The sequence below is a fragment of the Chelonoidis abingdonii genome, chromosome 2 (assembly GCF_003597395.2).
Source record: "Chelonoidis abingdonii isolate Lonesome George chromosome 2, CheloAbing_2.0, whole genome shotgun sequence".
NCBI classification, from domain to species: Eukaryota; Metazoa; Chordata; order Testudines; family Testudinidae; genus Chelonoidis; species Chelonoidis abingdonii.
Window position 1 is genome coordinate 150,473,950 of NC_133770.1, and position 15,730 is coordinate 150,489,679.

Sequence of the window (15,730 nt, forward strand, 5' to 3'; positions counted from 1 at the left end):
AAACGCATGGGAGGGGCCAGCTGCTTGGAGATGCTGTTGGGAACAGGGTTGCCAGGTGTCTGGTTTTCGACTGGAACGCCCAGTCAAAAAAGGATCCTGGCAGCTCCGGTCATCATCATCAACTGGGCTGTTAAAAGTCAGGTCGGCGGCATAGCAGAGGCTTTCAAGTAAGGCAGGCTCTCTGACTGGCCTAGTTTCACACAGCTCCTGGAAGTGGCCGCCAGGTCCTTGTGGCCCCTAGGCTCATGGGCAGCCAGGGATGCTCCGTGTGCTGCCCTTGCCCCTAGTACTAGCTCTACAGCTCCCATTGCCCAGGAACCACAACCAATGGGAGCTGCAGGGGCGATGCCTGTGGGCAGCATGCAGACCCTCCTTGGCCGTCCATATGCCTAAGGGCTGCACTGCAGGGACCTCATGGCCGCTTCCTGGGTAAGTGCTACTGGGCCCCTGCATCTCGAACCCCCACCCGCACTCCAACCCCCTGCTCCAGTCCAGAGTCCCCTGTTGTACCCAAAGTCCTGGAGCCCGCAGCCTCCCCAACACCCCAAGCTCCTGCCCCAGGCCTGAGCCCTTTTCTTCACCCCAAACCTCTCATCCCTGGTGTAATGATGCTGGTTCTGGCAGGACCTGACTGAGAGTGCCAATTCAGGACAAATTGCTTAAAGCAGGGCTGGGGCCAAGGTTGGGGTTTTTCCACTTCTAAGGCAAACCAAACCAGCCAGACAAAGAGGACTTTGGTTTCGCCCCACTGGCTAACCACGAATCACACAAGCAATTCCCTTACACTCTCCAGTTTCCCAGTATCACCACCAATACCCCAGTAAAAGAAAAAGGGTTCTCGTGATGCCAAAGAACCAAGCCCCAGACCCAGGTCAATATACAACTCAGATCTTATCCACAAATCAAGCTGTTGCCAATCCTTTAGAATCTAAAATCTAAAAGTTTATTCATAAAAGAAAGAAATATCGATGAGAGCTAGAATTGGTTAAATGGAATCAATTACATTCAGTAATGGCCGAGTTCTTAGTTCAGGCTTGTAGCAGTGATAGAATAAACTGCAGGTTCAAATCAAGTCTCTGGAACATCCACAGCTGGGATGGGTCATTCAGTCCTTTGTTCAGAGCTTCCGTTTGTATCACAGTCCTTCCAGAGGTAAGAAACACGATTCAAGACAAGATGGAGATGAGGCATCAGTCTTTTATAGTCTTTTCCAGGTGTAAGAATCTCTTTGTTCTTACTGTGGAAAATTATAGCACAATGGAGTCTGAAGTCACATGGGCAAGTTCCTGCATACTTTGCTGAGTCTCAAGGCATGTTTGCCTTCTCTCAATGGGTCAGTTATATAGCTGATGGTCCTTAATGGACCATCAAGCAGGCTAGACAGAGCTGACACCAGCTTGTCTGGGGTGTCACCCAGAAGCACAGCATAATTTTGAAATACAGATAGTTTACAGCCAATACTTATAACTTTAAATACAAAAATGATACATGCATTCAGACAGCATAATCATAACCAGCAACCCATAACCTGGTCTTAGACACCTTATTTGACCTCCTTTATACCAGATTTGGTGCCACTACAGGACCTTGGTTGCAACAATGATCTATACGGTCCCAGTTCATGTCAATAATGTCACATCTGGCCCCACCACAGAATGCACACACACCCTGCATCTCAACCCCCTGCCTCAGCCCTGAGCCCCCTCCTGCATCCCAAGCCCCTTATCCCCAGCCCCACCACAGAGCCCGCACCTCCAGCTGGAGCCTTCACCCCCAGCCTGGTAAAGGTGAGTGAGGGTGGGGGAGAGCAAATGATAGAGGGAGGGGGGAATGGAATGAATGGGGATGGGACCCAGACCCCAAAGCAGCCTGGGCATTCCAGTGTGTAAAGGGAAGGGTGGGGGGTCTTCACACTTGCATGCTGCAGCTCTTTGCTCTAGGAGGCTTCATCTACACTGCCACAGATGGGCTTGGGAGGCAGCCGGAGAAGGGTCCCAGTGATAGCTGTGACTGCACAGATCCATTGGATGTACCCCCTCTCAGAGAGCAAGCATGATGGGTAGGGCAGAGTGGGGGTGGGGCTTCTACAGCCACAAAGGGGGGTTCTTTCCCTTCCCCGCATGAAGGACCACATGAAGCTTATGACAGACCAATATTTATATAGGATGATGCGGGTCACTAGAGAGCAATTAGCCTGATGTCCATCCCAAGCTGATCCAGAATCGAACGAACAAAAAGTTACTAGACGACAGGGTAATATGCACCAGTCAGCATGAAAAGCAGGTCTTGTCAATTAAATCTGACTTTTTTTCCTAATGAGATTACACGTTGGGCTCACAAACGTAGCTGTGTTAACAAAACAAGATTCTGGCAGGCATTTGATTTAGTATCACGAGATGTTCTGATTACAAAATTAGCCTCGAACCAAATCAGTGAGTCCCTATTAAATACCGGCTCACTGACCGATCTCAAGCGTAAACCTCCATGGGGAATTGTCATTGCCTCAGGACCTGGCCTAATCTCATATCTTTGCTGGGGCCATCCCAGGCTCCCCTCCTCTGTGGATCGGGCACAGAGGGGCCCTGGAACACGCACTCACCAGTGGGTTACACACCTGCACTAGACACTCCCCATTGCATCTCCTAGTCCAGAGGTCGGCAGCCTTTCAGAAGTGCTGTGCTGAGTCTTCATTTATTCACTCTAATTTAAGGTTTCGTGTGCCAGTAATACATTTTAACGTTTTTAGAAGGTCTCTTTCTATAAGTCTATACATACAATAGTTTAGTTATATATTAAAGTAAATAAGGTTTTTAAAATGTTTAAGAAGCTTCATTTAAAATTAAATTAAAATGCAGAGCCCTCCAGACCGGTGGTCAGGATTCGGGCAGTGTGAGTGCCACTGAAAATCAGCTCACGTGCCGCCTTTGGCACACGTGCCATAGGTTGCCTACCCCTGTCCTAGTTCAAGCTCACCAAGTGGTCACGTGATTGCAGCTTTGCTGCTGCTGGGACCACTACAGGAGTCCTAGACCTGCCAAGCTCAGCAAGCAATAGGGAACTGGGTCAGGGTGAACAATTAGTAAACAACCAAAGGAGACAGGCACCCTCTGGATGTGATGCTGCGATTGTAGTGTTCTTCACTGGGCCAGTGGGCATACTGCCATTGAATACTGGGCATTGGATCGGGCCCTCAATGCAGTTTCTCTGGATCTACACTGAAGTAACTGAGAGCAGAGTTGGGCCCTCTTCCTGAGCGTGTGAGCAGCACATTGTCTATGTCTTCTGCATGCTCAGACCTAGTGCTCCCACCAGTGGGCTACAATGAGTTATCTGTGGCTGATTAGCTACAATGGGACAGCTGCTACGCGAAGCCAGCCTGGTTGGGGGATCTGCAGAGTGAGTCTCCTGGTTGAGTTGGTATCTGGCTCTTTTCAACTACTCTGTCAGTTGGTTCAGAAGGATCTTTTAGCCATGCTGGAATTCCTAATGCGTGGGTTATTTGCATGTTGTAATCACTCCCGTGAGAACCACCCCTCCCAGTATAAATAGCTGGGTGATCGCTACAGAGGGCTCAGTCTGAGCCTGCCTGTGACAGAAGGAGCTTCAAACTAGATGCCCAACAGGTATTGCTGTTGACAGATCTGCTGCTGGGAATATTCTTCTCCTCCACTGCTAGGCCCTGGGCCTTCAGCAACACCCAAGATGGTTTTGGTCCTTCCTCTAGCTTTGCTTGTTATTGTGCTTGTCCTCTGGATGCTTTTCTATTATTTTGTGGTAGCACCTAGGCTAGTCCCGGCCCAGTCTCCTGCTGTGCTAGGTACTGTACAGACAACCCAAAGAGCTGATAATCTAAGTATAAGCCAAGAGCAGGTGGATACAGACAGATGGGGGAGCGCAAAGAAACAATTCTCTCTTTCCTTTTCAGAATCAGCCCTGCCAAGAGTTCTCACAAAACCAACGGATCTGAGGACTGTCTTCAGGTAAATCTGTTCCCATTTGTAAAGGTGCGGGACTCACCCCTGCAGCGCCTGCTACTGGTCATCTCAGGGAATTAGCTCTTTTCCAGCCTGGGTGCCCTCTGGAGGCTGGTGTCTCGCTTGTAGCTGGCTCTGTATCCCTCCTGAACCCTGTTGCCCCTTTACCCTGGGGCTGCCCCTGCTCCCTGGCGAAACCTCACCGGTCTCTATGGGTCTCCCCTCTATGGGAAACCCTCAACCCTCTAATCTCCACCTTGCCTCAGTCTGGGCTACTGCCAGTCATCACACAGCCCCTGCTCCCTGGGGCAGACTGCAGTGTAAAAGCCACTTATCATAGGCAAGGGGGGGTCAGACCTGCTGCCTTCCAGTACCTCTATGGGCCTTGGACCAGGCCCTGCAGCCTGGGGAGTTGCCACCCTGGAGCTCCCCTGCTCCTCTAGCTCTCCCCAGCCCTGCTTTACTCCCAGTACCCTTTCTGCAGGCAACCAGGCCCTGCTCTCTCCTAGCCTGGAGAGAGAATTCTTCTGGGCCTCTGGCTCACAGCCTTTTTATATAAGCCAGCTGTGGCCTGATTGGGGCATGGCCCAGCTGCAGCCGCTTCCCCAAGCAGCCCAGCTTAGCAACTCTCAGCCACAACCTTCTCCCAGGGCTGACTTTAACCCTTTTTCCACGGGAGTCGGGGAACCGCCCCACTGCGCCATTGTATAGACAACACTTTTAGGAGACACCGTGGCTCTGGCAAGAAATTCTGCATCCTTCGAGGTGTTTTGAAATATTAACACAGCAGATGCGGATATAAACTCTGGTGTGGCTGTACCCCTGGGGCGGGCTGGAGTGTGTTACTACACCACGATTGCATACATCACATCTTGAGAAAGAGACATTGCAAGGTAGAGAAGCTAGCTATGGGAGACGGAGGGTTGAAGAAATGAAGGGATTTCTGAGTACTAAATTCCAGAATTGATCAGATCTCCCCCCGCCCCAATCATGGGAGAGTAGCCAAACTAGCAGAGCTGGGGGCAGTGGGCCTGGAGGTGGGCTGGGAGGGCAGCAGAATGTCTGCGCTCACGATCTCAGACAGTAATTTCCTACCAAGGCGTAAACTGGGAGCGATGCAGACGCAGCTCCCATGTCTGAGACTCTTGGCTCCCCCAAGGGAGAGAAATCTCACGGCTCCTTGTTCTTTCCCCAGTGACCCTAAGGGCTCCATCTCCGCAGCAGGATCGGCCTCCACACACACGGTACAGATCTGCGCTCATGTCACCCTGCTCCGTGTATAAATGGCTGAGAGTCCCGGCCGAGCCCGGGGCAGGGGCAGCCAGATACGCAGAGTGCTGGGCCATAGCGGATCCCAAAGGGGCACAGCCTTCTGGTGGGGACCCAGCCTGGCCTCCTGGACCCGCTCTGGAGCCCGCTCTGCAGGGGCTGTTCCCTGGCTCTACCCCCAGGGGCCTGTCCAGGGCAGAGCAGCAAGGGAGGGGATTGCCGGTGGCCCACTGGGTTAAGGGGGGGTCAGTTACCTGGCTGGAGAAACCCCCCTTGCCCAGCACATCCTGCCGGCAGCTAATGGGCGCTCTGAGGCCTGGATCCTCCTGCGTAGGGCAGCCTGGGTTGGCCGAGCCCTGTCGGTGCAGCTGGGCTGACAACCTGGCCCCAGCTAGCCAGTCCAGAGCCTTCTCAGAGCGGCAGAGAGGGGTCACCACCCATAGCCCCCCCCCCCCCGGCTGCATCCTGGGACAGGCCCTAGCAGGGAAGCATCCCACCCCCGGCAGTATTGCCAATGGCCGGTCCACGGCCTTCATCCTGCCGCGGCTATAGGGCGGGTGTCCTCTTTGGTGATTCCATGGGCAGCTGCCCTGGAACTGGGCCAAGGGAGATGAGATGAGGAACGAGCTGAGATCCAAGCCAATCAGGTTGCTTGGCAGGTGGGGGTCACTCCCACCCCTGCACACGCCATGCCATGTGCTGCTGTCTGCCAAGATCTGAAGGGGGCAGTGGGCCAAAGATGAGCCCTGCTCTGCCCCCCACCCCCACATCCTGGCTCAGTAGGCCCAATGGGGCTCCCCTCATGGGACCAGCCTGCCTGAGAGTTGGTGTCCATCTGTCCTTCCTGGCCACTGCACTCCCACCAGGACACGACAGGCACCGGGCACACATCCGCCACAATGGCATTCCAGCCAGGAGCAGGGTCAGGGGGACGGCCGAGTGAACCCCGTGGGAATCAGGACAAAGACATGAAGGATTTGTTTGACGGATTCGTTACGACAGGTGGGTCTCGGCGCGGGATCCAGATATAGGAGAATCTCAGGGCCTGAGAGGGCTGCCTGGCAAAACTCCTTTTTGTGCCTTCTCATCAGCCAAATTCCTGCTCAGTCTTGTCCTCAGCCCAGCACCGAGGAGGGGCATGGCAGGGTCAGACAACAGGCCTTGCACCTATAGCTGCTGCTGGAATTAGGGGTGTGTGGGTTCTGCCGCACCTCCTGGTTTACAGCGTAGTTCAATGGATCTCAGCACCCCCACTATACAAATTGTTCCAGTACTTCTGCTTGCATCCCGAGTTTACAGCAGCATCACTGAGAACAGAATCTGGCCCCAGTGCCCTGAATTATGTGCAATCTAAACCATCTCCCCTGGGATCTAGAAGCTTGCTTTATGGTCAGATCTCAGGGGAAAACTCTCAGAAAAAGGGAGATACAATGTCTTAGAGTCCAGTCTGTATCATTGGAGCACGGTCCGGGGACCGGGATGCAGGGGCAGCAGCAAGGCCTAGGCAGTTACCTGCTTCCTTGCAGAAGCTCTCCCTGGGACAGTTTATAGGGGACAAGTTACGAGGGAAGGAGCTGAATTCAACGTGCACACTGAGGGGTCATGGGGTGCCAGGCAATGCTATGACATTGCAGGGGAATGGAGGGGAGGAGTGCAAAGAGCTATGGAGCTGCCAGGGGGCAGATTCCTTTATGACGGACATCCTCGTCACCGTAGGAGAATTTCTACAGTTAAGGTCCTGCATTAACATTTTGCCTTTCTCCATCATCCAGACGATGGTCGTCCCACTATTTTGACCCTTCCCCAGCCGTTCATCTTCACCCTGCGTGATGCCAAGCAGAAGATCGTGCGCTTGCAGAGCAAAAATCTTGTGGCTGAAGCCTCCAACTCGGACCCCGGTGAGCTCCACGCCCCCTCTCATTTCCCACTCCCGCTGGCTGTCCTGCTGCTTCCCCCCTGGCGAGGCAGAAAGGGGTTGAGGGCTGCGTTGCCCTCTCCGGGGCGGTGCCCGGCAAGGAGGAAATCTGAGTGCAGAGCCTCTTGCTTTCCCCAGCCCAGCAGATTCTGCCAGGGGGCTCAATGCAGAGCAGGAGCCAGGGTGGGGCAGGAGGGGGCCAGGTCTGTGGTTCAAGGGCTGCCCGCGTGGTTGCTCCCTGGTGGGGTGGATTAATGTTGCCTCTCCCTGCCATGTGTGTGCCCCTGTGGCAAAGTGACTCTTGGCAGTCTAGGGACCTGAGTCCTCTTGTGTTCCCCCTGCAGAGAAACTCAGTGTGGTGCCCAACCGGTTTGTACAGGGCAAACAGAATCCCATCATCCTGGGCGTCCAGGAAGGAAAAAGCTGCCTGTCATGCGGAACGTCGGCTGAACCCAAGCTGCAGCTGGAGGTGAGTGTCCTCAGCAGGGGAACTACCAGCCTTGAGGAGCAGAATTTGCACCTTCCTCTCAGGTGGCTGCTTCTGGCTCCCACCAGGGACAGGATCCTGAAGTAGCCAGAGCCGTGGGCTGCTCCAGTCCAGCCGTTGCAGGGCTCCTCGTGGATCAGACAAGTGCTGGGGGCTGAGTAGGGTGGATGTGGTTCCCGGATAAGGCTGTCCATGTAGGAGCTTGGTGAGTGGGACCCATGTGCCCATCAGGGGGCAGCAAGAAGCTAAGGGGCAGCAGGCCCTGCCCTGGACCCTGCTCCATCTTGGAGACACAAAGGGGCAGGAGGAATCAGGGTCCGGCTCCTGCCCCTCAGCTTCCGAGCTCACTTGCCCAGGCCTTGAAACCACAGGCTGGCACTGGCTGTTTTCACTTTCAGCAGGATTTGTCCTTGCCACTGGCAGGAGTGGAGCTGATGGAGGAATCTTCTCTCCCCACCATGGAACTGGTCCAATATGGACTGAATGGTGGTCAATAAAATGCATTGGAGTTCTGAACTGCTGCCCCATTTGCCATGTTTATGGCCCCATGCGATGCACAGTTCATGGGCATCCATATGGACAGAGTTACAGAGTGATCTGACCTTTAATCTTGATCTGACCCTGCCAGGGTGGAAGGAATGAAGACCAGGGTCATGTGATGGGGTGTATAAGCAGGGCCAGTGCAAGGATGTTTCGCGTCCTAGGCGAAATTTCCAACTTGCGCCAATCAGCTTAGACACCACAAACCTGGGAGGCGGCAGAAGTGAAGCAGCCATGGCCTGCTCGAGGAGGAGGCGGGGCAGGGGTGAGCTGGGGCAGGGAGTTCCCCTGCATGTTGCCCCCAATTACTTGCTGCAGGCAGCCCTCCCCGCCCCCCTCTGCCCCAACTCCCTCCGCCTGAATGCCGGCGGCGACCAGGGTGGCTGAAGATCCGGCCGCCACGGTCACTGCCAAAGAAAATGCTGCCCCCCAAATCCTAGTGCCCTATGTCGCCTAATAAGTTGCACCGGCCCTGTGTACAAGGCCTCCTGGTGGATATGAGGGCAATCAGAGGAGACTGCAGGGAGAGCAGACCTGGGGATGGATGCTCACGCCAATCCTAGGAAAGAGCCAGCAAGGAGACCTAGGCTCTGCAGAGCTAGAAGAGCTGGGAGAGAGACCGGCTCAGCAGGGAGAGGACTCAGAGCCTGGGCCCGAGGCGGTGAGCCCCCTAGGAAGGCTGGGGGAAGATCTGTGTGTTTAGAACTTTGGTGCTAATAAACCAGACTCCCGAAGGGGAGAGTTATTGAGAAAACACTGGCAGTGTGAAGTTCAGTTAACTGGGGAGGAAAAGGAAACCAAGGCAGCAGATAGACCCAAAGCCAGAGGCGGGTAAGCCCCTCCTACAAGTGGGCTTATGTTCCCATAAATGTTTGGGGAAGGGATAGACAACCATCCATTGTCACCTGCCAACAGGGATATTCGCAATTTCTTAGTCCCCTGTTTATAAAACTACATTCAGCCAATCAGTGAACAGGATCAGTAGCGTGTGACTTTGATGACCAGTCGCAGACAGCGAGCTATGCACAAATAACCAGTAGGCTGATCATTGTTATCCTAGCTGGTCCTGAGACTGGTTAGGAGTAACAGAGACACTTGCAGAACTCTTAATCAGTCAGCAGAACTAAGGGCTAAACACCCAGGGAATGTTGTTCCCAGGAAATAATCCAGCTTCCTGCGACGGCATATTCCTTTCTCTTCCCCGCTCAGGATAAGAATATCATGGATTTATTTGGAGACCAGGAGCAAGCCGCTCGCTTCACTTTCCACAACATTCCTGAAGGCAGCACCCACCGCTTCGAGTCGGCCGCCTACCCGGGCTGGTTTCTCTGCACCTCCCAGAAGAGCAGCGAGCCCATCAGCATCACCAACCGCATAGGCGAGACAGAGATCACTGAGTTCTATTTTAAAAGGATTCTGACCTAACAGCCGCCTGCGATGGGAAGACAGTTGGGGTATGGGATGGAAGACGAAGGCCTCAGAGGTTCCTTGCTTCACCCCAAACGATATTGCTTGCTTCTTTTGAGTCCTAGAAATTAAAGTATTGTCTGCTCTCCTTTTTCTGAGAGATCCTCTGGTGACTCCAGAACTCGTGGCATTATGACATCACCGGCACCAAGGAAGCAAATCCTGAGCAGTTGAGAGGGGATGGGATATTTAGCCAGGCTGGTTTTTATGGTCTTGGTTTTTATTAACCTCCAGTTAACACAAACACTCAACACATAGTTGGGAGCAAAGCGTTTGCTGTTAAAGATCCAGCAAAAGGTCACAGCCAGGCCCTGCTACAAACTCAGAGCAGAGGAGGGCAGGGTGAGCCCCTGCTCTCGGAATCTCTGTGCCAGCATCACTAGGTACCCATCCCAAAAGGAGCTCCAGCCCCTGCATCGGGGTCAACCGTCAAGGGTCCTGTGACCCAGTCACATGGGTTCACATAGGATTGGGCATTGCACTAACAAATATGGTCCCACGCAGCATGTGGCCCCAAGGAAATGCTGTGATAGCATTAGCAGTGCTCTTAGATCCAGGTCAGGAAAGCAGCTGTGGGCAATATAGCACTTAAACACATGCTTCAAATTAGTGTGGCTCATGCTCTTTCCTGACTCAGGGCCATGGTGCAGGTTCTGATCTCCTTAGAAAGCTCCCAAAACCCATTAGCCACCTTATAGTGCTTGGATGCTATGAGTACGGGCCTATTTCTGCAGGCGCTTTACTCCTAGGTGCACTGCTGGCTATGCTGGGCATGCTCATTGCACTCAGCGGAACTCGTCGCAGTAGGAAGCAGCAGAGGCAAGGTTAAGGTGTTAGCTGGATTGAATCCTTAGATATCTCTCACCGGATTTACGCTCCCTCACATAGATTCCCAGATTCCAAGGCCAGAAGAGACCATTGTGAGATCTTCTGTGTCACACAAGCCAGAGAGCTGCCCACAATAATCCCTAGAGCACAACTGTCAGAAAAAACATCCCATCTGGATTTAAAAATTGCCGGTGATGGAGAATCCACCATGATCTTGGGTAAATTGTTCCCATGGTTAATTACTCTTACCATTAAAAAGGTACATCTGATTTCCAGTCTGAATTTATCTAGCTTCAACTTCCAGCCATTGGCTCTTGTTAGACCTTCCTCTGCTAGACTGAGGAGTCCATTCTTAAATATCTGTTCCCCCTGTAGATACTTATAGACTTTGATCAACCACCTCTTCACTTTGTTAAACTAAATAGATGGAGCTCTTTGAGTCTCTCACGGTAATGCAGGTTTTCTAATCCTTTAACCATTCTTGTGGCTCTTCTTTGAACTCTCTTCCATTTACCAACATCCTTCTTGAATTGTGGGCACCAGAACTGGACACAGGGCTCCAGCTGTGGTCGCACTAGTGCCAAATATAGAAGGAAAATAACCTCTGTGCTCCTACTCAAGATTCCCCTGTTCGTGTATCTCAGGATCACATTAGCTCTTGTGGCAACAGCATTGCACTGGGAGCTTATGTTCAGCTGATGATCCACCGCACCCCCCAAATCTTTTTCAGCATCCCTGCTTCCTAGGGTAGGGTCTCCCATCATGTAAATATGGCCTGCCTTCTTTGTTCCCAGATGTATCCATTTACATTTAGCTGTATTAAAACACATATGGTTTAGTTGCGCCCAGTTTACCAAGCAATCCAGATCTCTCTGTATCAGTGACCTGTCCTCTTCGTTACATACCACTCTCCCAATTTTTGTGTCATCTGCAAACTTTCGGTGATGCTTCTATGTTTTCTTCCAAGTCATTGCTAAAAATGTGAAACTGTTTCTTAATCTTCCCTTTGGTGTTTTATTAAGTGTGAACCCACCATACTTTGGATTAGACTACACTCTGCTATATGAACTCAATGTCACCATGTGCTGTGAATGAATGAAATATGCCAATAAATACCCCTGTAGATATTCAGATGAAGATGTTTTGCTACATTTATCAGAAACATAGCTGGACATGCCAAACATTATCTCCTGAATTATTAAATTACCACCTGGATAATTTAGTGCCACTTTCATTAAGGTCTATGGGGCTCTCGCGTCTAGACCTCTATAAAATGCTTTGAAATATAGTCCAAGCTCTGGGCCGCTAGCTAGATGGGGAGCTGTGCGGTTGGATTGTACACATTGGTGGCTTTGCTTACGGCTCCTTCAGAAATACTGTGATTGTGTCTCAATATCTGTTTGGCCTTTTTCTAACCAAACTTCCACTTAACGGCTATTCGCTCACTGCAGCTCAGATACATTGGGATAAGCGACTTCCTTTTCTGGTTCTTCCCCTTGGTTAAATGCAGCTTTGAAATTCTGTACGTGGGGAGCAAGCAAGAGGAAATAAATGTTTTGTGACTCAAAATTGCCACTGTGGTCACTTTTTGTTGATCCACTTTAGGGAAGCTGTAGAGAGAGATGGGGCCATCTACTTTGCACATTTCTTTTAGCTCCAGCAGTACTGGCATAAACTGCGGTGAGCGCTGCTCCAGAGCCAGTCATGGCTAAGAGCAGTTTAGCCTGTCTATTCTAAAGGTTTCAACAGTTGGACCTTCTCCTGGGGCAGGCCACTGATGGCTGAAATTGGGGCCCAGCCCCAGGACAGACAAGGCCAGTATGTAGCTGCTCACGGAGGCTAAACTGGCATAGTTCACACCTCGTTCCAGCCACCTTGTCTGGGAGATTGGATGGTTCAGGGGAAGGGTGATGAGACAGAACCTTTAAGTTTGGGTCCCTGGCCAGTGCACCCAGGGCCGGCTTTATGGGTGGGTGACTAGGGAGACCACCCAGGGCGCCATGATCAGAGGCAAAGAGCAGGGTGGGCTTGGGGTAAGAGGTCACAGAAGGGAGCTTGGGGCAATGGAGGGAGGAAGAGGCAGAGGGGCTGGTGCCCAGGGAAGCAGTGTGGTCCAGGGTCGATGTGGGGATGGGTGGGAGGCATTGGAGGCCGGGGTGATGGTGGGGAGGCAACAGGGAGGCAGCGTGGTCCAGGGTTGATGCAGGGATGGGTGGGAGGCATTGGAGGACGGGATCATGGTAGGGAGGCAACAGGGAGGCAGTGGGGTCCAGGGGTGCCAAAATACAAGTTGACCCAGGCACCATTTTCCCTAGTGTTGGCCCTGAGTGTACCAGTGGCCTGGGCTCATTGGTATCCTCTGCTAGCTATAGTAGGTGGTGACGCTTTGGGAAGTGACCTGGTGAACTCTATGCAGAACCTAATGGAGCTGCAGGAAATGGCTGCCACTGAGTGGCCCTTCTGCAGAGAGGCAAGGGAATGAATGGGTCTGGGAGGCTGAGCTCCAAAGTCGCTCCTGAAAGAGCCCTCCAAGCAGAGTTGAGACGGGGGGTGGGTCTGCGTGGAAAGCTGACCCACACTGCACCTGTTCTGTATATAAATAAAGGATCTGGGTGTCCAGTGCCGTACATGCAGCAGTATTTGCCAGCCATAAAACCTGGAGACCCCCACACCTGCTCCAGTCAGGATCACAGGCGGGGGAGAAGTGAGCCTCTGTACTAGATGATAGTTGGTGTGCTGGTGGCACAAGTCCTATTTGGAACTGGGTCTTAGGACTCATACACATAGAGAGTGCAATGTGTCCGTTATAGCCATGAACATCCTGGCTGGCAACAGGCGGGTGTTGAGTCCAGAGGCAGTGTTGCCTAGGGGATAGAGTGCTGGGCTGGGACTCAGGAAACCTGTTCTGGGCTCTGCCACTAGACTGCTGGGTGACCTCGGGGAATTCACTTGATCTCTGTGCCTCAGTTTCCCCATCTGTGAAATGGGAGTAATGAAGCACTTTGAGATCTACCAATGAAAAGTGATGCTCAGCCTCACCTGGAGGGAGGATGACTTGCCCATTTCATTAAGGCACCTGGCTTGATAACCCAACCCATGGCTTTTAGACACTTTTCTAACGCTGCCCTGCCTTGCGTCTCCTGTTGCTAAGAAGGCTGTGGCTGAACAGCACCAGCAATATCCGGAGCCCTCATGCCTCTCAGGCTGCAGGCAGGTGGGCATGGTATGGAAATGGGCTGGCGGTGCTGGCTGTTTTATCTCTGTCTGCCAATGGAAGGGGATGAGTAGCTTGTGCCAATTTTCTTAGCCCTACCAGATGCCTTGGCTACATGAATAGATGGAGATCCTCTGGGCAGCTCGGTGCTTTGACTGTTTAGGAAGTCCCAGAGGGTCATGTGGGGAGTTGGTCTCATACCCCAAGATGCCCCCATGTTCACTTATGTAAGCAGGGGAATGGTCCCGCTATTGCAGGGAACTTTCCTGTCTTCTGCACTACCCCAGTGAAGTGGGCTGGCGAAAGGATCTGAGTCCTCGCTCCCACTTCCTTTACCCAGAGGCCTCCCTCCCCTTGAGAACTCCCCTTCCGCTCTCCTGTCTGGCAGAGTCCTCGTAACCCTAATAAGACTGGGCCCAGGATTCCTGGGGGGCTCGACCCCCAACATTGCTGTGGTCACCTAGGACAGGGGCTAGGGTGTCCCCACTCTGGGGTGCTCTCTCTGCACTGGGCACCTCCCTGAGCCACTGATCATTTCATACAATTTAAAGCAAATACAAGTTGTTTAATTAACAATTAATTTAAAAAAAGAATAAGGAAAAATGGGAAAGGTTAAAGGAAAACACATCACCAGGCTCTGTGGCAGAGAACATCACAAACCGTGTCTTTGGACATCAGGGCACTTCACAGTCTGTTCCTTGTAGGTCCCAAGTCTCCTTCTCAGGCCCTGGCAGTGCTGCAGGGATGCTGCGGGTTGGACATTTGCAATGGTGGAGGCCACATACCTCCGGGCTTTGGGTGGTGGGACCCTTCTCCCAGTGTCAGTCCCCTGTCGGGTTAAGATCCCCCTCCCAGCCTGGCCTGCAAGGACCCTTGGCTAGGGGTGTCTTTTTGCAGTGGGCCTTTGCCCAAGGTCCCCCTTTGGCTGGCCCCACTTGCTCACCACAGCTGGCTCTATGGCTGCAGCTCTGCTGTCAGCACAGGGTCTGCTCTCCCTGGGCTGCGTCTCTGGCTCTGTGGCTGCTTTTCTGGCCCCTCTGGATCTGGCACAGCTCTGCTCCTCAGCTCAGCTTGGGCCCCTGCTTTCTCCTTAGCTCAGCCCCACTCTGTCTAATCCAGGCAATTCCAGCTCACATAGAGGACGGGACCACCCCCGGTCTCCTGACTCCCTGATTAGCCTGCCTGCCCTGTCAATCAGGCTCAGAGGCTGAGGCTGACCTGGAGCATTGGCCTCTCCCCAGTCTTTTAGTGCTGGGAGCTAGCCAACCAAAACACCCCCACTGAATGTTAGTAAGGGGGCAACAGTCCCCTTAGACTTAGTTCACTCAGGCAGCATGACGTCTGGTCAGTGCTCTCGCTTGTCTGTGGGGCCGGGAGGGGGCTAGCAAGGAGGCGTGGGTCCCAGGGCCACGGCTGCACTGCAAAATAAAAGACCCATGGCTGTGAGTCTCTGAGTCCAGCTCTACAGACTCAGGCTTGCATGACAGGGCTAAAAATACCAGTGTAACCATTTCTGCTCGGGCTAGAGCTCAGGCCCTAAGACTGGACTTCCCTCCGCCCCCCGGCTCCGGGCCGCAGGTTTCACAGCCAACTCCAGCCCGAGTGGGAAAGTTTACCCTGCTATGTTTAGCCCCGTCGCGTGAGTCTGCAGGCCCAGCCTCTGGAACTTGCCGCTGCGGGACCGTATCCCAGGACACTGGTGACACCCAGGTTTCCATTCCCACTTCTGTGTCTTCCGTCTCATCCTATATTTTGTCCCTGCTTCTTTCCTGGAATACCTCTATTGTGAGGTGAATATTTTGCACTCCCAAGGTTACCCCAGGGGAAACCGCCCCACCTAGGTTACAGTACAAATTGCTGGGGGATGGCTGAAGAGACATCTGCCCGGATCCTTCACAGAGGGCTCTCTGAGCTTTGTGGGGGACCCGAGGAATGGATCAGAGAGCTGGGAGCTGTGTGCTGTAACTTTAGCGCCCTCGTGACCAAGATGGAGTCTGCTCTGCAGGCAGCTCTGGCCAAGAGAAGGCGTGCGCAGG

General features: G+C 52.9%; 1 protein-coding gene across 1 annotated transcript; it reads left to right on the plus strand.

The window, feature by feature from the left end:
• The first annotated feature begins 6,096 nt into the window (after positions 1 to 6,096).
• On the plus strand, positions 6,097 to 12,005 carry LOC116819404 (interleukin-36 receptor antagonist protein-like). The gene is made up of 4 exons (XM_032771100.2): positions 6,097 to 6,245; positions 7,016 to 7,141; positions 7,503 to 7,627; positions 9,395 to 12,005. The coding sequence occupies exons 1-4, from the start codon at positions 6,143 to 6,145 to the stop codon at positions 9,608 to 9,610; spliced, it is 570 nt and encodes a 189-aa protein (XP_032626991.1). The 5' UTR covers positions 6,097 to 6,142; the 3' UTR covers positions 9,611 to 12,005.
• The last annotated feature ends 3,725 nt before the right edge of the window (positions 12,006 to 15,730 follow it).

What these genes read in the sequence shown, in the direction of transcription:
- LOC116819404 (XM_032771100.2), top strand. Translation starts at nt 6,143, where the DNA reads ATGGCATTCCAGCCAGGAGCAGGGTCAGGGGGACGGCCGAGTGAACCC. An exon ending in TGACGGATTCGTTACGACAG is followed by an intron (nt 6,246 to 7,015) that starts GTGGGTCTCGGC and finishes TCCATCATCCAG; the next exon opens with ACGATGGTCGTCCCACTATT. An exon ending in AACCCAAGCTGCAGCTGGAG is followed by an intron (nt 7,628 to 9,394) that starts GTGAGTGTCCTC and finishes TTCCCCGCTCAG; the next exon opens with GATAAGAATATCATGGATTT.